Raw genomic sequence first — 24,249 nt, 5'->3', positions numbered from 1 at the left:
ATGAGCCGAGGATCTATTTCCAGTTGGCAGGATTATGGACGTAGAAGTTGTGAGTACCAGCACATTCATCTTGCTAATCTTTCTTTCCTAGTAAAATGTGAAAGAAGCTAAGTGTTTTTTATGAGTTACAAAAATTGAAATGTAGGTCAAAAATTGAAATTCTGGTCAAAGTTTGGTTTTCTCACCGAGGAATATGCGTAAATACAGGTTACACATAGACTAGAGAATTTCAAGTTTAAATACCCATGTTCCCATTGCATATCGACATTTATAACAAATTTATATATGAATATTTTACTGAAATAAGAGAAGAATTAAAAGAAACAGTTATATTATGCTACTGTTAAATAAGAGATTAATGAAAGAACAGACATCAGACATTTTAATATGCCTCATTTAACGAAGAAATATTTAATATTTAAAAAAGTTTTATAGCATTTAATAGTTTTTGTATCATTTAAAGAGAGAATATTGTATACATTTCTAAAAAATATTCGAAGGCATATAATAGAGATTGAAAGGATTCAACGCTTCGTTTTTAATAATAATATAATAACTTGTACAAAATTTGTAACTAATTTTTCAATTTCTCAATTCTAGAATAATTTGCATGGGAGTATGGATCTAGTTGAATTAAAAGTATTTTCTGTGCATTTATTTCAAGGTATTCCATTCAAGGTATTAGACATTCCAAGTAATCAGATTGTTTACTTGAGCCTTATGCAATGATCTTTGTAACAAGCTACAAATTTACAGTACTTGTTGTGTGAAATTTCCTATGAGATGATTGGGGTCAAGAAATGTAGTAATATTATTACAATATGTCGTAAAACAGGCTTTCAATGTTCGATTACCGTGAATTGTGCCACGAAATTGAACCGACAGTAATAAGATAAAGGACAATGTTAATGAAAAGATAAAAATACGTGACAAGTTCGAAAGTTATAGTCCAACCTTAAGCATAACTGTGAATTTATTTGCTGCTTAATATTCAAGACTTGCACTTGTAAGTTTTGTTTAGAGTACATATTTGTAATAATATAAAAACGTAAACGTTCTCTTTTCTAGCACATTATTTTTGAAACGTTATACCAATTATTACTATTCTAAATGTTAATTATTTTCATGTAATTACAATATTTAATTCCATGCAATCTTCAGAATAATGTAACGCAATATACTATGTACCATTTGACATTAAAATAGAACTACTGCATCTATTCAAAATTACACCCATTATTTTAATTTATATTGATGAAAATTTCTATAATAACGCACTCGTAAAATCATTTATTTCAAATTGAAATATTAATATTGAAAAGCTAACCGAAATCTATAAAAGTTATAATTAAGATTCTAGTGATTAATTGACTTGTGCAATGTAAACATTCATTTTTAGTAGTTAAGATATTTTTTAATTTCATATAGTTCTATATCATAGATATAAAAGAATAGAGTTAATAGATTTTTAAATATCAAATAATACTACACAAGTATTTACCTTCAAAAACAAAAAAAAAGAAACAGTCCTCAAAATTTTTCATGTTACGTTTTAATATCAGACATAATGAACAGTAATAATTATTTGTCTATCAAAAATCTTTTCTACATTGTTACAGCATTTGTTATTAGAAGTAGTGCCCCTCAGTTTTCAAAACGTTTTGCCCCGTGTCTGTGAAGAATTGAATTCCACGTCGAGAAAATATAATAGAAAAAACGTTCATAATTGCTTGATTGCTAGAGACGCTCGTGTCTCTGAAGCGTAACTGACTCCACAGCCACTGATTGTGAGTTACCATTGGAAATTCCATTTTCAAAATACATTGACCATTCTTCCAAAAGAATCTGTATTGGAAGCCAATGTCTATTAACACGAAATTGTGCATTGTTTGTTAATACTTCAGAAATTCTAAAATTAAGGAGAAACAACGTTTGTCTTTATTGTATTCTTTTGCAACAATCGCAAGAGAAATATGCGTATAGCACAATATAATGAAAACCTCTCATGGAAATTAGTAAAAGTTTTTGTATTTTGTGAACATAATAAACATCGAAATTCGAGAAATTCAGATTTTTTGTCTCCGGTTTACGAAGAATAGTCTCTGAACATGGAAATTTTCATAAACATTCATAGTTGTATTATTACTGTTTGATATAATAAAAATTATAATGATAAAACGTTATGAACTTTGTTATGTGTATATAAAAAATTGTGGGAACAATAAATAAAACAATTGAATAAAGTACTTCTATACCATAATTATAATAAAATTAAATTAAATTTAACGATTATCAGCATGAAGTCCGATCAATGGCCCTTTGTAATTTTAGTATATGTAAAATAAGAAATTTTAAATCAGACATTTTGACGAGATTGGTAGTTCTAGTGTGAATATACATATGTATGTATTCATGAAAACTTATTAGGAATCTGTTTCCTTTTTATTTTAGTACAATTTTGTAAGAAACGTTTGGTGTAGTTACAGTTGTGGTAACAGTAGATAGAAAATAATATTTATATAAATATTTCGTCAAATTGTAAGTATCTATGTAGGCATATACAACATAAACGGAAGGCTCCTAAACGGAAATGTACGATCACAGTTATTGTATGACATAATTGTACCTACTTGTGACCAACGTTGCACGCGTAGCCAAGTAGTCAAATGAAATAGCAAATTGTACCTACATATATATTTTCGTGAAGAATTGGTATTCGCATCCTTTTTAGGATCAATTCACAATATATAGTAATAATATATAATATATAGTAATAGGAATACCTTTATTTTAAAATTTTCGACCTTAACATATTTATGCAAATTCGCTATTTTATAATAAGTTAATTTATAAATAAATTAAATTGATTTACTCCTCACATTTTGCGTCGTGTTTTATTAGGTTGAAGATTAAAATAAATAATGCAATTTGTTTAGCTTAAACAGTTGATAGGATCTAATGAAATAAAATAATTTACTTTAAATGCAAATAAAATTATATACGTAATTATAAGAATCTTCTTTATTTTATTAAAGCAATTTGTTTGAATTTTTACCTTTTGAGGGTACTATCATTTCGTTGCTGGAATCAAAACAATAAAAACTGACATTTTGTACATACGAACCTGATAATTCTACAATAGGTTCGATACATTTATAAAAGCAGTAAAGAAACTTATTTCATGGAACATGAGAAGATGGTAAGATTTTCGTCGAGGTTTTATTTTATTTTGCTAATAAAATAAGTAGCAAACGTGTAAAACATTAATAAAGTTTATATTCACAAAATAATAAATTGGAGACCAAACGTGCCAATTTAACAAACACAGTATCATCATTAATATGTGTAATCATAATTGATCTAAATACATTACAATATTATACGTTAATATTGAAATACAACAAACTTCAACGCTTTAATTTGTCAATGTGAACTGGATTTTATGTAATTATGAGAGGTGCAAGTGTAAACAAAAAAAGATGTATTATTAAGTTACCGCTATTTCGTTTGGATACCGTTCAATACAAGCAACGTCATTGTTCCAGAATCCTACTCTAAATTATGCCATGGTCATAGTATATCACTTACGTTCTTCTATAATAATGTAATATATTCGCTTTTTATAAGATGAAGTTACAAAAATAAATAAAGACAATTCGTATAAACGATATTTATAAATATTTATAGATAATTTCTCAGATTTGCATCATCGTATAATTGTCCGGATATTTCTGAACGGTAGTGCATGTAATTACAGTCTTAAACAGTTTTTATATATACACGATTATTTGCATAAAATTCCTCAATCTGTTTATCAACTTCATCAGCGTTGCGTGCTTTACAGTGTTACCTTTATCAGCTACTAGCAACAACGACATGGGAACACGGGTACGTCGAATTTCGTTTGTTTACACGTTGATCATGCAACACGTGATATAACGTGCAACAGAATCCTTTCATACCGTATATTACTGCGAGGAATTGCACGTACGATTCGCATACGTAATACCATAAAGCACTGTTGGTAGTAACCTTTAGTCATTTTGCGTGAGTTATCATCGGTGAAGCATGTTTCGGTGAAATAATTCAAAGTCTTGCGAAATTCGGGATTTTGGCACGTGTATTACGGTGACGTGCAACTAATTACGTTAAACATTCACTGACACCTCAGTAAGTACCCTATTTCATGCAGGGTTCAACGATTTCCTCGAATTAATTCTCGATCGAATTTAAATCATTCGAAAATTAGGAAAAACGAAATGATATTCCCTACCGTTTTATTATATTTACGAAATCGTTTCGTATATGATGAACTGCTACATATCTGAATTATATTAACTTGTTCCATATGAAAGGATCGGTTGAACTGGTTTGGAGATTAAATTATGTTTTTATGATTGAATATTTCTACGAACGGCCGTTTGAAACGAATTTGCATAAACACTGGATGAGAATAAAATTCATGGAAAAACTTCGAAAATCTTCAGTCAAATTTTTATTAAAGAGTATATTTTCAAATTCAAAATGTTGTGTCCACGAGACTAGTCCTTTACGTATAATGTTCGGTTTAATAATGTAGAATTTTATATTGTCAGATGCATAAATATTCGTTGAAATTGCTTCTCACATAATAATTAATTTCTTTACATTTTTAAAAAAATGCAACATGATATTACATTATTTTTGAAAAGAACATGTAGATAATAGAATAATTGTAGGTGAAAATAGAAGATAATAGAAAATGAAAATAGCAGAGAAAATGACATTTTCCATGGTATTACATAATAAGAAAGGAGCTGTGTATTTAGTGAAATTTGTAGAAGAATAGAAAAAATGTTTAAAATTCTTCAATTACAGTTAAATATATTTGATGAAACTTTAGAGAATGATTTTTAGTAGAGTCAACGAAACAACCCTGTACGTAAGTATTATACTTAGCGAGTGAATTTTCATCGGCACCATGAATGATTACACTAACGGTCAAGTGACGTAAGGCAGTGTGCACAGAAAGGGCCTTGAAGAGTTGTTTCTTGAACGTATTTATGAACGTGCATACCGGAAAATCAATTTTAATGTTTTCGCGTCACGTTCGGCTGAGACGGTAACACGATTGTGATAAGGCGACCATGGTGATATCGTTTTTAGTGGTCGACAGCACTTCTGAAGTCTAATTTATAACAGACCCCGACATGAGTAATATACAGGAAGATTAAATCACCATTTTATCATTTTAAATTTCGTAAGAATACAGAGTGGCAAACTTTATAAACATTTTTGGTAGACTAATTCAGGCCAAGAAGGACTCTATACAATACAAACTGTTTTTCAGTTCTTATAATAAAGTAGAACCTCCATTATCAGAACGTTCTCATTATCTGAATATTCTTTCATCGAAACGTTCTATTATCCGGACAATGTATTTCAAACTTCGTGTGTATTCTATGCAATATTTCTATCCTGGCAAGCGTACATATATGTATGCAGGGCTCAGTGGAAAAAGGACACATGCCACATCTACGTCAATTTTTACGTTTTTGCACCATCAACAGGCTCTAGCATTCTAGCGTACATTCCACGACCTTCAAGCACCGTGACATAAACCCTTTCGTAAATGGAAGCATATTAAAATTTCTTAACATTGAGAGCAAACCAATTCTTAGTGGAAAAGTAGCCCATGCCACTTTGCCTCTTTAGAGATCTTGTAATAAGAGGGTCCTCGTGGAAAAGTGGCACATGCTACAATACTATAAGTTTACACGACAACTACTTTCAGGAAAACTAATTTTCTCAGGTAATTTGGTATTAATTCGAAGGTATTTAGTTGGTAACTGAAGGTGGTAAATAACAATTACTGTAAAATCTTGGCTCGAAAAATCATAATAAATGATACGCTTTTTAACAATTACACAAAAAGGGTACGGTTACTCGGGCAAAATTTTTGCACACACTTGTCTAGGTAGAACCGTATTATTTCGCCGGGCATAACATTTACCACTATATCTTAATATTCCTTAATTCTTATTTCTACATTATTTGCTTCATATGATAACTGATTAACCGCGCTAGATGTTGTCTCTAGACGTTGAAAAGAATGCAAAAATTACTTTTGTTTATGTTCAAGACGGACACAATGTAAATAAAAATATTCCTCCTTCACATTCCAAATCGAACTGACTAAAAGAGGCATTCCTGTAAAAAATTGTATGCCCCAATAGCCGTAACCTTCTGTTTAGATTGTTAAAAAACGTGTCACATAATATGACTTTTCGAATCAAGATTTGATAGCAATTGTCATTTACTATCCACTTCAATTACCAACTAAAATAACTACCAGTTAATATCGCATTTCCTGAGAAAATTAGTTTTTCCACAAGTATAATAGATGTGTAAATTTATAGTATTGTGGCATGTGCCCCTTTTTCACTGGGCCTCTCATATCTCTATAGGATGTTAAGAAAAATATGGGACATATTTTGACAGTGTGGATTCTATACGCCAAACAAAGACGATAATCAAGAATGACGGAACCGTGTTCTAGGCTTCGTTTTCGAGGTATTAATTGTTGAAAATTGGGTAAAATGCGTGTGGAATGCGTCTGGCGCGATGAGTTGTACTACTTGCAGTAGTCGATTCTCAGCTGATACACGGGATCAATCCATGACCTAGTTAACTTTATGAACGAAATGCAATCAAATAAATGAAACCAACTCGTGGAACAATTGAACACTTTAAATTCAAAGAACTATTAAAATTAATTTTTATTGTAAATTTTATGGAACATGTTATATGTATAAAAAAAATATACCGCAGAAATTTGTGAATTTTCGCCCGGGCTACCTTGTAATTGTCCCAAATATATTTTCGAACGTTTTAGCTGGATATGATACATTTCAATATTTTCGTCGAAGATTTGAAAACACAAATTTACGGTAATATACATATACACGTGTATAGATACGCAGGTGTATTTGCATTTTCTATGCAGTTATGGTAATTTATTCATATCTTCGTCGACACGCATATCAGTTGTACAGGCAAACTTCAAGTACAGTTTTCCTTCTCGATTGTTCTCGATTATGCATACAAAAGTTTGAAAATACGTACCAAGGTAATTACACTCGTTTGTCAAAATTTTGTAAAATTGCTACATGATTATATTTTGTACAGTTGTAATATGTCAGTGGCTTATCTACTAGATTATTCATATTTATGTTGCATTAATATCAAGTTAATGTAATTTTTTTTTAACATTCTCCATTATAATGAAATCTGTTTATGTTTCAATTGGACTTATTAAATTATTCTTCTGCTTCATTTGGACTTGACATGTCATTTCTTTGTACACATATTTTTACAAATCTGAACATTTCTGTTTCCTCTTTGCCATTAGGAGGCATTAAAGTGAGAAAATCAAGAAATACAGACTTATGTTTTTTCTTAGTCGTATTCATATGCTAATTAGTAGTCGACGTTATAGCCGCATTTCATATTTATTTGTTCACATTATTTGTTATTGTATTAACGCTACGTAAGTCATATTTTTTATCTAAACAATTTCAATTTATTTAGAACAGCGCTAACGACCTTTTGAGCGACATTTATTAAACAATCAGAGTGTTAATAGTATGAACCACGAAATAAACTAGGTCGAATAACCCTTTGAGTGTTATGACTGCATCGGAATTTCTTATATTATTACTAATATTAATTAATTATAATAAGAATAAGTTTATGCTAGTAGTACCTACTCCACTATTTTATAGAATAATGTGTTGTATTTCTTATCTGATAAAATTTCTTTGACTCATCAATTAAAAATCAAATGTAAATACTCATTACATCGATATGCCTATGAACATAAAGTAATAAGCAGTTCATGCAAAAATTAAAAACACGTTTTTATGCTACTTTTTTATTTCTAGCAGTCCATCTGACTCGACCTATTAAACTACTTTGACTCACAATACCAAATGTACATTTGCAGGACATCCAAGTTATACGATAGGTCATATCAAGTGTAACAAAAAATCTATTATGACACTATGTCCAAATTGCTTTCATTTTATCGTAATAAATTAAATAACGTTAGGATTTAATTATGAGTTGTATAGAGACTTAATAGCTCCATAGTGTACGCGGTACGTAAAAGAATTTCTTCTGCAACAATAGTCATTGCGGATCAAGTATCATCCACAATATTCGTTTCATTTTGGTTTCGTCCTACGCCATTTAGAGGTTTGAAACTATAAAATTATTTTATTTCTTTAAACACGTATTTGATACTTTTAGGCCATGTGGTTTTTGATAATAGACCAGATTGCCATCGTATGTTATTATTCCAGTAGCAGATACATCGAAGTGAAATCTTTCGATTAATTTTCGCAGCTCAAACGATGCCGCAGTTCAGTGGCGGTCCGGTGGAGTTTATGACCTGTGACGATATTCAATACAAAAGGGACAATGGTTGGTTCCTATCGTATACAAAGATAGCTGGAATTATCGTAGTTTTCATAATCGGTGTCGTTGCCGCGGGATGCCTCGGTTGGTACATAAATTCTCTACCAAAAAAAAAGGTAAGTAGAACAGCCAGGTGGTATTTCTTAAGCCATGTTTTAATAACTGACACCGCACATAAGTAAATGACGAATTGTAGAATGTTTTACAAACGTATTATTATTAAATGAATTACAATTATATTTCATAAGTATCAGTTTCTAATAGTAATCTGTTATTAATAAAAGAGTATGAGTTAATTGTTATGTTTACATCACTGAGTTCTCCGATGGCTTGCTCTTGTCATCACTCATTTAATAAAGAAGTCTATTGAAATACTACTTATTACATTAAAACTTTGTATTATTTCGTTGTGATTGTGTGTATGTTTATGAGCTGTATTATATATTTTCTTTTATTATTAAATATTGTGTTCTGCAAGACCGTGTTCATTTCTGAAATAATTCTCTACAGTAATGCCATTATTACTCGTCTGTATTAAATTGGCGTAGCTGTGAATAGGGTTGTAAAATTTGTGACTAATTATAACCAAGTAATTTTTAAATCGTTTCTGAAAAATATTTGAGGTATGTTCAAGATCACTGTCTTACGTAACAATGAAATAAATTAGTAAAGTCGCTACAGATAATTACATCTCTGTTTCGATTTTCATTTTCCTCAAGACAACAAAGTGTCCAGAGACTTCTCGATGGGAGTTTATGTTCATACAAACACATTGATTGTACAAGTATTATCACGGCGTAATCGACAAGAACGAAATTTAATTGAAATCCGTTTGCTGCATTAGAATCTTTATTACAGCCTTACGACACCATGGATTTGCTCAACGACGAAATCGAGGACACTGAGAATTTACTGGAGACTCTGACCTCGCCTTTCATTCGTCCTCTGAAATATCGTCTTCAATTAATGCCAATAATTAATATAAACAGCGTGTCGCACCTAAAAGGCTATGTAGTTATCGAGTTTCAAGTAAACGACACAACCGGTTTAACTAAACTGTCCTTAAACGCGAAGAACATCACGGTAGCGCGATACAAACTGTCGTCAAGGGATCAAGGCGAGGATCGGACACGATTAAAGAAGAAACGAAGAAGGAGTGACGACAAAGAGAGTAGTTATGAGGATCATCAGGACAGAAAACTGGGTAATCAATTATTTCAGCAAAAACACATTGTGCATAGTTTCATATAATGTACTATAAATTATTTCACTTTGGTTATCTGGAATTTTTATAATTTTCCGTTACTTATTCGCTAAATATTTCGTCGTTATTTGTTCTGTACTCACCAATCGTTCAAAATATTCGTAATTATTCGCTTATACTGATCATTTATTGACAATTTTTATTATTGATTTTCTGTTCTATTGAATGTTGTCGGCGTGCAAACATATTTCTGAAGTTGAAAATTGATTTAATGACTTTCAAACCAAATCCATAATCACTTAACTAATTGTGTTATATTATATACTAACATGTTGTTTTTTCTTCCATTTCATTTAGGTCAATAATATTAAAACCTCTCGTTTGAATGAAATTTAATTTCTTCACCACACAATTGTTTAATTTATTGAAAATATTGAAATATTTCGCTAGTATAATTCAATTTAATTCGTGACCAGAATATAAATCCGAGATATAATTTATCGTTAATACATTACGTAGATTTTAATCTGTTCGTACTTGTGATTGTTAGTTTCATTGAAATTTCCCGCGTATGTATCTACTATTCATTCTGTTCGCAGTTAGAAAGGATATATATTCCGCCGAGAGCGACTTACTTTTAACAGTATCGGAGAACGAAACCGTTTTATCGCAAGAGAACACAGAACGTGCAACGGAAAGTTTGTCGGCCGATGAGGGATTCGAAACATCGTCGTCGAAAGATTACGATGCTAGAAGTGCAAACCATTCCGATGTTAAAGAACCGTATCCTGACGTTCCGGCATTTTCCTCGTCGGAAATAGCGATTACACAATACATAATAGACGACGATAAAGAAATTCACACGATTTTCTTAGAGACGCCGATTCAAGAAGGAATTTATTTGCTGGAAATTGATTATCACACGTGGATCGATGATAATGCGTTTTTTATTGCCAATTACACCGCGTCTGACCAAGAACGGTAAGTTTTAGTTTTTTCCAAGTAGGAATATCATTCCTATACATTGTAATGTAATTTTATATTTGCCGTTAACGCTTTACATTCATTAGACTTACAACTTAAGGGGCGAGACCAGTAACGTTCTGACAAGGAGTGTATGTTCGCGAATTATTTATGCGGAACTGAAATAACCTTGTTTTTTTTAAACTTAGTGTATTAACTAAAGTACTATGAAACTATTACTCACCATTTTCTTTATTAACTTAACCTCTCAACGCCGGGGTCCGCGGAACGAAAAGTAAGTTGTCGTGCTGGGTAGTATTTGCAAGCAGTGGCACTGCAGTGCCGGCGGTTGCGTAGGGAGAAACAATATTCTTATTGTGAAGGTTAGGATACGTAGGAGGAATCTTTCTAACAGATGAAAATTATTATTGCTGCAGTTTTATATTTTCATATCGTTGTTTATTAATGTGTTTACATGATGTCAACGCTTATAGAAATGCGAAATAAAATTCGCATACATAAAAAAGTGCAATAATATATCAAAAATTCACTAAAGAATAAAAAATAAGCTTCATGGTAATCACAACAGTTCTGATCATATGAGACTAAAAATAAAATCGTAGATCACTCATAAATACTTGTATTGCTTGGAAATACATTATTGGCGCCCCAGGATTTTATTATTAGTCACATATGACCACGTAGGTATGCTGTAATAGCTATTAAAAATATTTGTGTATTTTTTGGTGTATGTTTTTATATGTCTTATTCACTTTATAGTGCATTTTACTATAACCGAGTATACATACATATATGTATATGTATACATATAAATATATTTTATTTGTGATATCCAGTATATCGAAAGAAATAGAACAACTCAGTTTGTAATTAGTGTTTACTTTAGTAGATAAATTAATGTGAATTGTAAATAATAATTTGTGTAAATTAGTAACGAACATTTAGTGGGAAAACTTTTGAAAACTGCTTTTGCTGTTATAAACAAAACATAAGCGTTTCATTACGATACGATATATGATTGTATACATATATCAATCAATAATGTATACAATCCGTCTTATCGCATCGCCGTTCCTAGCAGCCCGTGGATCGGTAACTTGCATTAGCGACATGTAAAAAACGCAGGGTCCGTATCTCTTACGTATGTCGGCGTTGAGGGGTTAAACGTAAAAAGAAAACGAAAAAACCGTGGCAATTATCGTTCATGATGGCAGCCGTTCTGGTGATTTGGAATAAAGAGAAAGCAAATACAGTGATTTCTATATGAATGCAACACGAGAGCGGCGTTATGCCTACTATTTGGTTGCGAGGGGGGGAGGGTCCTCCTCTGGAATCACATTTTCTTCATACAGATCAAGTGTCCTAATGCTCATGAGTAGTAATGTACATTGACGATCAGAGTCGGCTTCCTTTCTAGGGGAACAAGAGACGTAGGGGATGGGCCTCCTACCACTTGGTAACTTTATTCCAAGTACTGAAATAAATATTAAATCGAAAAAAAATGTTAAGCCGAATGTTCATTCGGCAGAACGAGTAGTAAGTCCCGAGATCAAGTGGTGCAACGTGCTTAACCTATGCCGCTTTTTCCTCTAAAAAGAAAGCCAAGATTGTTCTGTAGTGCACACTGACGTGCAAACTCGGCTGCTGCTAAGCGAAAAAGCAGTGTAAGGGAAAAGTTTCCTACCGCTTGGTATTGGGAATTACTGAAATTTAAGCTAAATTAACAGTCGACTTTAACATTTATTTCAGTACTTGAAATTATTTTACTGTACAAACTGTCAAGCATATTTCCGCCCTGTGGTGCGTTCGCTTCAAAGTCGCACACCACAATCATTTTTAGGAATTTCAAAGGAATATTGAGATAAAAGAAATATTTCGATTTTTTTTACTTTTAAAGTAGTCTGGCAGGATAGTCTGTTTCAAAAAGTACATACTTTGTTCATTAGTTTGAGGATGATTTCTAAGCTTTAATTTGTTTTTCGTTTAACAAGAAGATTGCTATTATGTTTCTCCTGACAACTACGGGATCGATGAGAGAACACATTCTTGTGTGCATACTATTAACCGTACAGTATACACGGTGTTTCTAGATTGTAGACAAAAGCGTAGGTAATTCATGAATAATTAATCTATGATTGTTTTATAATTTTTAAAACGATTATAGTGAATCATTTTACACTTAGACGTATACAAAGAAAATATTAATACTACATAGAAATATGTAGATATTTGTAATGACACTCTCATTATGCCTATGGTTTGTCTAGGTATTACGTAATATCGTGTTGCAAACACACTGTCGTAGATCTATTATGTCTGTTACTAATGTCATCCCATATTTAGTCACGTTCGTTTCACCTTTTAGCAATATAGGTACATATTTTACATTTTTCACTCTAAGGCAAATAAGAAAATAAACTATAAAATAAATGAGCCATACGCAATTACAGAAGAAAATTAGCAACTATAACAATTCGTACAACATTACATTCATCATACTATGTACCTTAATTACTGGTCTATTTACATACATATAAGCGTTTAACGTTAAACAAATAAAACTTTACGTAGCCCCAACACACTTACTTGAAAATTAAATAAACGAATAACGTAGACTCTGAGAAAGTTAATTAAAATTTAAGAACCTTTTAATTTCACAGCTTTAAGCTTTTTAACTATTTTAATTTAAATTTTATTTACTTTTAAAATTTGAATACACATATGAAAAGTTTACTTTTCAAATTTACTCGACCGTTGAATTTATTCCATGTCAGGTGGTTGATGGGAACGAAGTTAAAACGTTTCGGAGCAAGATATCTTCTGCCAGTTTTCGACGACACGGATCAGAAGGTCGTTTTCTCCGTATCTGTGGCACGTCCCAAAGAAATGAGTGTCCTCTCGAATATGCCTCTGAGAACTTTGCGAGACACGTAAGTCAGTCGTGCTGTTATTTCTAGGAATAAGACTGTAAAAGACAGAGTGGAATTTTAAAGTACATTTCCCTTTACTTTAACAAATATTTGTAACTTTTTCTTTAGACATTATACTAGAAACTGTTTTACTACACTTCTGTAGCTATACAGTTTCTGATTCAAATGAAATTTTATCATAATGAATTCAATTCATTAAACAATCATTACCAGCAATCCAGTTTTTTCTAAAAAAAAGTAAAATGTACTCTAAAGTAACTTATACTATATCTTCAAGTAGTAAATTAGATATTTTATTATGTAGAATAAAATTTTAGAAATGTGGAGTAAAATTTTATTGTACAATGCTTCGTTCTCCAAATAATCGGTCTCGAAAGTCTGCTGGATACGCGTAGAATTAATTGAATGGAACTTGGCTGATGCGTCTGTTCATTGAATTCCGTTTCTACTTACTATCAGCAAGAATATACATATGCTGGTTAGATGAATTTTAGAACCCGAAGTCTTATATGAAAAAATTGTAGTCGAAAATGAATTTTAAAGATGTATTAAGGGCAGAAGGCGGTTACTTTGAAAATGATTCTCTAATTATTGTTAAGATTAATAATTAATGATTTATACATAAAGTCCCCGAACCTTTCGATCAAATCTTGTGGGAAATAATAAAAGTTGCTATTGTGTCAATGCTTCTCTGATTATTCATTTGTTTTCGGTTCAAGCGTGAATTCAACAATGGTGATCGACACGTTCGACGAGTCTCCTCCGCTCTCGCCCCACAATTTAGCATTTCTGATGGGCCACATTGAGAATATGGGCGCGACATTCATAGGGGGCACAAAAGTAGTGGCGACATTCTGGAGTGACTCGATGAGACGCTCGCAGGGGATTTACCTCTTCGACAAACTGGAGCCGGCTGTCATTAACCTGATTGACGTGTTCCCGATACCTTACGCCCTTCCTAAGTTGGACCTAGTCTCTCTGCCACCTGGGATCGACGAGAGCGTTGCTAGTCCGGGATTAATTGCAATCAAGTAAGACTCGTCGCTTCTTTCTTCGTGGTATTGCATTAATCCTCGAAAAGGTGTTCCGATGACTTTTTTTAGGTTGACATTTTAATCCTTTGTGGTCCATAGAAACGAAAAAGACAGTAGAAAAGGGTGAAATATAAAAGTGAGAGTTACAAAAGTATTCAAATGATAGAACAGTCAAATATCCACTCTATGTGTAATAATTCTAGTGATTTTATGTTAAAATTGAAGAAAATTGTATACACATTAGGCAATGTAATTTAAGGAAAATGAATGATTATTAAGACGATCCATAAAAAAATTTATTACAGTAAAGTAGACATGGAAAATATGCACTTCAAATACTTTCATTACTAAGGCTTATTCTTCCAACACCTAAAATTCTAATAGTATTTGATAAGTTTCAAGAGATTAGAAAGGAGTAATTATTTTTCTGTTAGAATGAAAGAAATATTTTTGGTTTCTTGTGATCATTTGAATGATAACTAGTATTTTAATAGACAAAAAAGGATAAAAGTCATAATAAGTGCCCTCTAACGGAACCACCTGCCCTACAGGTGTCAATATAATTGGAGTGGTCCTGAGACAATACTTTTCAAAGCAGAACAATTTTTTCAGCCATCCATAGTAGGAAAAGGTTTTCATCATTGACTGCAGAGTACATAGAGAGAGAGAAAGCAAAAGCCGTTTGACACAGCTAAAACCTATCAATGATTCTACGATGCATTCAACTCCGCGAATTTAGTACAATTCGATTTCTAACATTTCTAGTAATATTGTTACATTCTTATTTTAATTCTTGTTAAATCATTTAGTAACAACTTGTAGGATTCTTTATAGCAAAAGTATTTCAAATTATGAGATACATAATCTCATAAAACGTTATGTCTGTTTTAATCACGATTGTGATTTACCTTGAGTCATCTTTACATAAGTGTAAATAGAAGACGTTACTAAATAAAAAGATTAATTTTTCTATCCAATTTGTTCTCATTATCAACCGTCGTTAGACGATACAATTTAATAAGTAATAAATTAATTCTTAAGGCAGTCTGCATTCTTCACCACTGATATGTCACCGCTCGTCACCAAGAACGAAGCTCTGAAGGCTCTAGTCACTTTATTCGGGCAACAATTGCTCGACGAATTCATGAACGTGAATCGTACGGACGCGTGGTTATTTGAGGGTTCGCTGATTTACTTTCAACACGAAGTTACACCAAAGGCAAGCGATCAAATTCATTTCAAAATCATAGAGTTGAGCAGTATTTCCAATAAAATGGCCACAATTTTTGTATGACAAATGATCAAATTGATTTGATAAAATTCCGATAATTTAAAGGCATTGTAAACCGTTTCGATAAAATTTCATTTTTAGATAGATTCGTCATTGAACTTGAGCAATTCCTTCGTCACGGACGTTCAGATGAAAATGATGGACATCGATAGTTACAGTATTTCAAGGGCGTTTCATGAGAACATCAACTATCGACTGCTGCAGTCTTTCAATGACGAATACGCAAAAAGTAAATCCACCATCAATCTCATTGATACTATTGATTTTCAGGCAGATATAAGCGATACTTACGATAATAATTAATGGTTGCGTGGTAATGTATATTTTTCCTTGAAATTATACATATGCTAAAACATTGTTGAATACTAGGAAACAGAGTTGAAGTGAAAATTAAACTAATAATAACTTATAGATATATATTATAAGTTTAGTGCAACCAAATCAAGCAACAAATAAATTATTAAACAGCGAATAATTCATTTCATAAGAGAAAAGAGGATCTGTTATTTAAAGTAGATATTTACAATTTTTTATGAAAATATTTAACTTCAGAACTACTTAATTAAGTTGCAACATATTGACTATCATGGTGGTCACAGATGACAGATGCAGCGCCATTTTCAATTCACGAAGGAATATTGAATTTTTTAAAAGTGTGAAAGAAAGTTTCCGAAATGTCTACTTAGGTCTGGTTTCAAGGTATTAAAGGTGTGAAATCTTTTGCATTGTCATTACTTCTTGTAGGTGCATGTCTGATACGCATGTTGCATGGTGCAATAAGTGATACAGCCTTTAGGAATGGCTACAGGAAATTGGTGACCAGGTGGTGGGTACATAATTTGCAAAAAATTTAATAAATTTGAATTTTATATATTTTAGTTGCCCAAATTGTATTTCAGTTTCATTAAATTTGCAAATATTAATAAAATGTGCTAAATATAGTAGTTTGAGGTTGGTATGTTTTCAAAGTTTAGTCAAGCTGAAGCGGTAATCGAGCCGTTTCGGAGTTAATCATGATTGATTACTTGCTACGCTGTTTATACTTATCATATCTTTCCATATGATAAATTTACTTACGTTTCTCTTTATATTGCCTTCATCTGTATTATTAAATAATTCAATAAAAATTGAATTTTGGTAATAGAATTGTCAGAACGAATTTACTCATAAACGGAGCATTATAAATGCATTGTATTACAATTGTATTACAATCCTACCCTTTGTAATATATTCTTCTTTTTCGATTCGAATTTGTAACGTAGAATCACGTCTTTTTCGGTTTTACATATTATTCATTCTGAGATAGCATGTATATTTGTGAATTGTACTTTACAAAATAGTGAAGTTGTTCGAATTATTCATGCAGGAAGAACAACACTACATACGTTCTCGATTTTATGACTGTTATGGCGGAGGAATCCTCCGATCTTCTACTTCCCTCCGGAGTTACCCTGGAGGAGTCAATGAACTCTTGGGCCCGTCAAGGCGGATATCCACTTGTCACTGTCATCAGAAATTATGACGAAGATTCCCTCACGATTTATCAGGTGAACAGCCTAAATTAATACGATAAAAAAGTAAACATCAGGTTCTATTCTGACAGTTATTAATTGAAACCAATTTATACTTCGTTTTCATTTTCTTATAAATGAAGTGAAAATATGTTTTTTCCGTTTTAGTAGTAACTATTAGTTGCTCCCCGAAGTTACTACAAGCTTACAAATATTTCAACGTTCAAGTAAACAAAAATTCTTAATTTAATGAAAATACATATTTTTCAACTTTTATGAAAATTCTGAAACTATAATATCTGTGTTTAAAAAAAGGGTCTATGTTTTTTAGTATTTTCACTCACACCGAGTGGAATAAAAGAGTCTAATCAACATAGGTTATAAAATAAATTTTTTCGATACAAATTCAGCTTTCGTATTTACGAGCTCTCGATATCGTGAGTTACTTCGCAACATATTGATTGTAAACAGAAAAATTGGTTTAGAAGTATTATAGATTACTTGAAAGTTGTATGACAATAGGTAATATGAGATACAGAAAGAATATTCGAAAATGTATGTCGATCTGTGATCTGCTGACGTGAGTTTTGTATTGAAATGGAATGAATACATATCGAACATCTGTAACAAATGTAAAAAAAACTTCTGTATTTTTCATCGAAAAGATTCATTTTAGGACATTGATTGGACTTTTCTTACTCCACTCGATGAATGCTATAAACTCCTAAAATCGTAGACCATGTGTTTTATGCATGTTTCATAAGTTAAATTATAATTAATCTTGTAATTGATTACTTACATTTTCTAAAACACATAAGAAATGCTATTATCGTTTTTGTAAAAACATTTTTAATTTATAAACAATTATATTTTTAATTTAAAATTTTTGTGCACAATTACAAAATATGTAGATACCTTTAATTCGGAACAATGAAAAAGATCGAATTTTAATATATATATTTTACTATTTCAGGAACAATTTACATTAGACAGATCATTAGAAGATGTTTCCAAATTCTGGTACATTCCGCTGAGTTATGTCACCGAAAATGGCAGCTGGTCGTCTCCAATGAAAGTCTTCTTTCCATCTGAGCCACAATTGAGTTTAGATAATGTTGTCTCCAATGAATCTTGGATTCTCTTTAATGTAAATAAGACTGGTATGTAATTAATTAAAAAATTATTTCACAACCTGAATATGTGTTACACGAAATTCCAGAATTAAGTTATTTAAGCAGAGAAAGAGGCAAATTTACAAATAATCTGTTAGCATTTTATTGACTTAAAATATATTTATTGCCTGCATTTCCTCATTAAGTAGCTATGTGTATAATAAGGATAACATTCTATAATAATCTATAAAATTGTTTCTATAGAAATTTATAATTTTTTTTCGTAGCTTTAATATAAAAGTTTCCGTAAATGAGCTGTAATATATTGGCCAATTTGTGTGGAAAACAAAAGTTTCTAAATACTCTAAGGAACTTGTAATAGAAAAACAAATTTGCTATTTAATTTATAATTCGTTATTTTTCATGATTCAGCTTATGAAAATCAATTTTTAGGTATTATTTATATTTTTTCAGGTTACTATCGGGTACATTACGACGACAGGAATTGGATGATGTTGAAATCGTCGCTGCAAGTAAATCACGAGTTATTCCCTGCAGAAACGAGAGCGTCGCTCATAGATGACGTTTTCAGCCTCGCCGCGGTGGGCCTGATGAAATACGAAACTGTCTTTGACTTCATTAAATATATGCAGATCAAGGAGCGACATTACTTGCCGTGGACGGCGTTGATGCGACACGCGTTCAAATTAAATAGGCTTCTGTACGAAACACCAATTTTTACAGATTTCCAGGTGCGTTTGTTTTTGTTAAATAAAAAGTGCCATAATTATCAATTAAGCAAATAGGGAAAACGAATTCCATAAAAAAATTAGAAGAACTATCAAATTAGAGTAGTTAATATACATCATAAAAAATGAAATAATATATTTTTTCTTAATTATTAATAATCGATTAAAGCAATTACATAACAAATTACAATGCTTAATAGATTATATGTGCACACATGTGCTATCTTTAATTAATGACTTCGTTTTCTGCATCGCTTGTAATAATAGACTATGAAACGTTTATTGAAGAATTTCCTGCGCGGTTTTAAGATCTATGAATTTTATAGTACTTATGACGTATGTTGATATTTCTAAATACAATGGAAGAAAACCCCTGACATTAATTAATGATTTTAATTTCATATTTGACTTCATTTTTCTTTGGTACATGAAAATGGAAATTCACCTGAATAGTTGTAATTTCATTATTTAAGTAATTTGTTATTACCGATACCTTCTATTTATTTAATACAAGAGATAAACTATAATTACATTTTCCAGTGGATCGTATCACTTATTCTGACGTTTAACAACGTTTAACGTTTTAACTATTCCGCTGCTAGGATTAATAATGCTTCGTGCTATTTTAAGAACCTATGTTCAAATTGATTGCAGTGTTGACGGAATACATACATAAACAAATAAAAAAAATGCATTGCGTGTGATATCCTTGTTGGAAGAACTTTGAAAGACACTTTATTGCGTAACTTGATAATCATGTCGTTAATGGTACTTCTGCAGTTGCTGGAATGCCATTTAACTACTTAGATATTGTGCAACAACTTTAGGAATTTGAATTTCTTGACTGTACTGTAATTCCGTTGTTTTAGCTGTTTACAAAATTGTGCTTTACAGGAATTTATGATGAATTTTGTATCTCCGTTGTACACCGAAGAGGGATCGAAAATCAAAGAAGGCTCCCATCTAACGAAAATCGCTATAAAAATGGCGTGCACGTTTGATAATACACAGTGCCTAGACTGGGTGAAGAACGTATTCGAGAATTCAAAGACTGATACTGAAATGGAAGAAATGTGAGTCCAGAAATGAATTTTTTTACAGGATTGCTGTTATCATTAATTAATAAATTCAATATACATATTCATGTTAATAGATAGTTTCTTAGGATAATGTATTTGGTACTGTGAGATACTGGTACATCTATAGAAATAAAAAAACCGTTCCAACACATAATATTAAGTAGTGTTACATACACAGCTTATTATATTGTATTCACAGATATATTTACTTAATGAATTTTCATATTAGATTTTTAATTGGCGAGTGAAATAAATTTTAATGCTTCTAGTAGACAGGAAATGAAATTCATTATTTTATATGGTAACAGAATAGTACTAAGATTAACTTATTCATATTATAATTATTCGATATTAATAGTGTTATTAATAATAGTATAAAATGGTATATAATAATATTAGCTACTTTGTATCAGTGATACTAATAATATAGCAATATCACATAATTTCGTTTCCATTAATAGAGAAAGGTGCTGTGCAATTTATAGGAATATAGGTGAAATTTATTATTTTGGAAGTTAACTCTTCAGTTTCTCTACTTTGAACTTATATTTCTTTCGAATGAAAGTTGTCTGTCTATTTCCAAGTTGTAATACGTCTGTCTGCATACCCTGTAACTATTTTTGTCGTGCTTATTTAAATTTTTCAACAGCCTCAGAGAATTGAATTCTTTCAGCGTCCCCTCGTACATTCGCAGGACATTTTATTGTACCCTTGCTCGTTACGGTACAAAGAAGGAGTGGAATTACTTCACGGAAAGAGTAACTCTAATCGAAGACGAGGAAGAGAGGAAACGTCTATTAACATCATTCGCTTGCTTCCAAGCGCCCTGGATTTTACAGTCGTGAGTTAAACAGTTTCATTGTAAAATTAGCATTACCGTGCATTTACCGTGAATATGAATATACAGGGTGAGTCACTTACTTTTACTACTGTGAATTGCTTATAAATTGTTCATTGTACGAAAGAATGTTTCAAACAAAATTTGTATGTTATCGAGGAGGTCATACAAGACAGTAATTAGTTTTTTCTTATTTTACTCTTTCATCGAGATATGACGGCCACTTTGAGTTTTTACATACAATATGTAAAATTTGACTATACATTCCGAAAGGTTATTGGACGCTGAGTAAAAAGACTATTATGATGTATGAGTGTATATTATATAATGATTAATTATCAATTTAAATGAGTTAAGTGAAACCTTTTTGTATGCGGCTCAGTTTTCGAGAAGGTCGACTTTGGTTGTTCAGTTGATACAGAAAATAAGTACATAGAAACAGTGAGGAATGAAAATACACATTATTGAATCCTATTCAATTACCTATATCTGTGTCCAACAGCCTTTCAGAATTGATTTCTTGGGGAGTAATTCTTGGACGATAAAATTTGATTCTGCACTTTGAATTTACTTTCGCATGGATAGTCAACTTTTTTCTGCTCGTACAATCGTTTTAGCTGTATTTTGTATACAGAATTAAAGTATCTGTACACGAATTTATTACTGAAAGACTTTTGTTAATACATGTCACCCCGATAAAACGTCAAAATACACAGTTTGTTCCAAAAGTTTCCGAACAGCAAGTAAAACAGCAGTTTTCTATAAAATGACGATACATGATTGCATTATTAAACATTACAAATAGTTTTCTTCTAAAAAGATATGCTGTTTCCAATTTTCACAGAAACTCACGAAATGGCTCTGATAATCAGAGAGCTATTTACAGTGTTTGTATAATTATAATGAACAACATATTACCTCACAAGGAAGCTACTTTCAATAATGGCTGATAACAAGAGTGAATATCATACTAAAAATTGTTGTTTAAAGTTCAATGCGGAAACTTTTTGGACAAACTGTGTAAGCTATAATCATGTTTAATGTTGTACATTCTCTTTTCGATGATGCCAGTATTCTCAACGAAATACTCTACGAAGAAACATTCCATGAGGACGAAGCCTTAGTAATATTAAGAGCGTTCCCTCGAAACCCAGCTGCGGCGCAGGTTGCATCTCGATTCGTGAGAGCCAATTGGCAGGAAATTTCTCAAAAGTAAGTATATTCCTTGCCTACACTGTAGATGATAATTAGACGAACGGAATTAAATTGAAATTTATAATCTTTAATAAAGGTAAGTATTAAGGTAAAAAGAAAATAGAAACGCTATTAAACTATTATCAGTATTTCTACTTGTATGTATTATGTTTCTAGTTTAAACATTATATGCGTATAGTTTTGCATAAATAAATATATTTATACGATAAAATCTGCAGTCTGTTTATATTATTTAAATAAGTAATGATTTAGAAGAGGAATGAATAACGAAATGATTTTTTCGATGTAGATTCCTTGGGTCTTATTCAATGCTGAAGTCTTTCGTGTTATCGATGAGCAATGGCTTAACCACTGAACAGGACTTGGATGATGTAAGAACTTTCTCAAACTAGCAATAAGTAGATGTACAGTTGATTGCAAAAGCATCCCATTTCTTTTTTTAATTTGAACACTTTGTTAAGTGATTTCAAGATACCGTTTTATTAATACGCACCAAAGAATGCATTTTTTATAGCACTTCGTAGTATCATCAGTTTTAAATAAATATTTTCGGTTAAAAAAGTTCCAATAGATTTTGTATATAAACTTTAATCAAATGAATGATTTGTTTTATACAATTAAAGAAACAGCATTTTCATTGGTAATTTCGAATCTGGTAATGAGAGTTGCGTCTTTATATGCAATAAAATGTATAGTCTGACTCAAGAAGTTTTCCGTTTGGCATGCGTAGGTACATACATGTTAAGTCGGAACTAATAAAATTAAAGCAGGAAAGTGTAACTTAATATATTTACGAAATACTTTTCTGAATGACTCTGTGTGATTGCTACTCAGATTTTTTTCATGATTAAATAATCGTTATTCTGTTACAGTTACAAGCATTCAGAGGAAATAATTACGATAGTATGAAAGGAGCTAGATTCGCGGCAGCACTCGTGGAAGCAAATGGAAATTTCGTAACATCGTGGCTGAAGAATTCGTTACCGGAAATTGAAAAGTTGATCAAGGGTGACGTTGGCAATACGACTTCGATCTCATGAATAAAAGAACAAAAATGTAAAAAATCTTACTTACAAATTTCTGATGAATTTGTGTCACTTTATAATTAGTTTACCATTGAATCATTCAAGAAGTCTGTTTTTATTTTTCCTTGTTCAATCATACGTGCCTCCCAAATGTTGTTTACATAAAGATAGGAAAATGTACTTAAAGATTTTCGAAAATGTTGACGAAACTATCGAATTGGACGAATATATTTGTAATTAATATGAAATATGTAATTTATTTATAATTAATTAATAGCATTTAATTGTACAATTAACAGTAATTACAAATAAACACAAACCAATTACAAGGAAACTATCATTGAAACAACTCAAGTATGTTCGTACATGTTCATTTATAATTTATTATTACTACGTATTTAATTGCATTGTGATTAGAGTGTATTTGTTGAAAAACTTTTGAGTACTTACAAATATTTACTGCGCTCCGTGTCAGTTATTACTAAAGCAGAATGTCAATTTCAATACTCGAAAATATTTTTGTAATAAATGTGTCGTTTAAAATTATATTTTTGTTCCTGAATATCATTTCCCTTCCATTGCTAATAAACATATTAAATACGTTACGTTTGTAAATGGTGCTCGCGCTGTTAGTTCTGAACATTTTTCTCGTAAACCATAAATTCAGAAAATCTACTCAAGCCAAAATTCTATTGCGTATAAAAAGTAGTAAAGAAATGTTTTTTTTGTATAAATTAACCACTTACAAGAAAAACAGTGGGTACTAATAACGTGAACAATCTGAATAGGAAGATATTGGAAATGGGTTAAAATAAATAGT

The 24,249-nt window shown here is 31.3% G+C and overlaps 1 protein-coding gene across 1 annotated transcript; it reads left to right on the top strand.

The window, feature by feature from the left end:
* LOC107191199 (thyrotropin-releasing hormone-degrading ectoenzyme-like) lies at nucleotides 1-23,465 on the top strand. Its single transcript, XM_015580175.1, has 17 exons — nucleotides 1-49; nucleotides 8,386-8,573; nucleotides 9,316-9,661; nucleotides 10,261-10,642; nucleotides 13,420-13,575; nucleotides 14,295-14,606; nucleotides 15,651-15,828; nucleotides 15,982-16,129; nucleotides 16,645-16,726; nucleotides 17,267-17,447; nucleotides 18,385-18,571; nucleotides 18,998-19,275; nucleotides 20,167-20,345; nucleotides 21,025-21,192; nucleotides 22,261-22,401; nucleotides 22,694-22,775; nucleotides 23,277-23,465. Exons 1-17 carry the CDS (start codon nucleotides 1-3, stop codon nucleotides 23,442-23,444), a joined length of 3,225 nt encoding a protein of 1,074 aa, XP_015435661.1. The 3' UTR covers nucleotides 23,445-23,465.
* The last annotated feature ends 784 nt before the right edge of the window (nucleotides 23,466-24,249 follow it).

This window comes from Dufourea novaeangliae, unplaced genomic scaffold (genome assembly GCF_001272555.1).
Source record: "Dufourea novaeangliae isolate 0120121106 unplaced genomic scaffold, ASM127255v1 scaffold235, whole genome shotgun sequence".
In the NCBI taxonomy this organism is placed as follows: domain Eukaryota; kingdom Metazoa; phylum Arthropoda; class Insecta; order Hymenoptera; family Halictidae; genus Dufourea; species Dufourea novaeangliae.
This window is presented reverse-complemented; position numbering and strand designations above follow the sequence as displayed.

What these genes read in the sequence shown, in the direction of transcription:
- LOC107191199 (XM_015580175.1), top strand. Translation starts at nt 1, where the DNA reads ATGAGCCGAGGATCTATTTCCAGTTGGCAGGATTATGGACGTAGAAGT. An exon ending in CTGAGAACTTTGCGAGACAC is followed by an intron (nt 13,576 to 14,294) that starts GTAAGTCAGTCG and finishes TTTCGGTTCAAG; the next exon opens with CGTGAATTCAACAATGGTGA. An exon ending in CAATGACGAATACGCAAAAA is followed by an intron (nt 16,130 to 16,644) that starts GTAAATCCACCA and finishes TACTTCTTGTAG; the next exon opens with GTGCATGTCTGATACGCATG.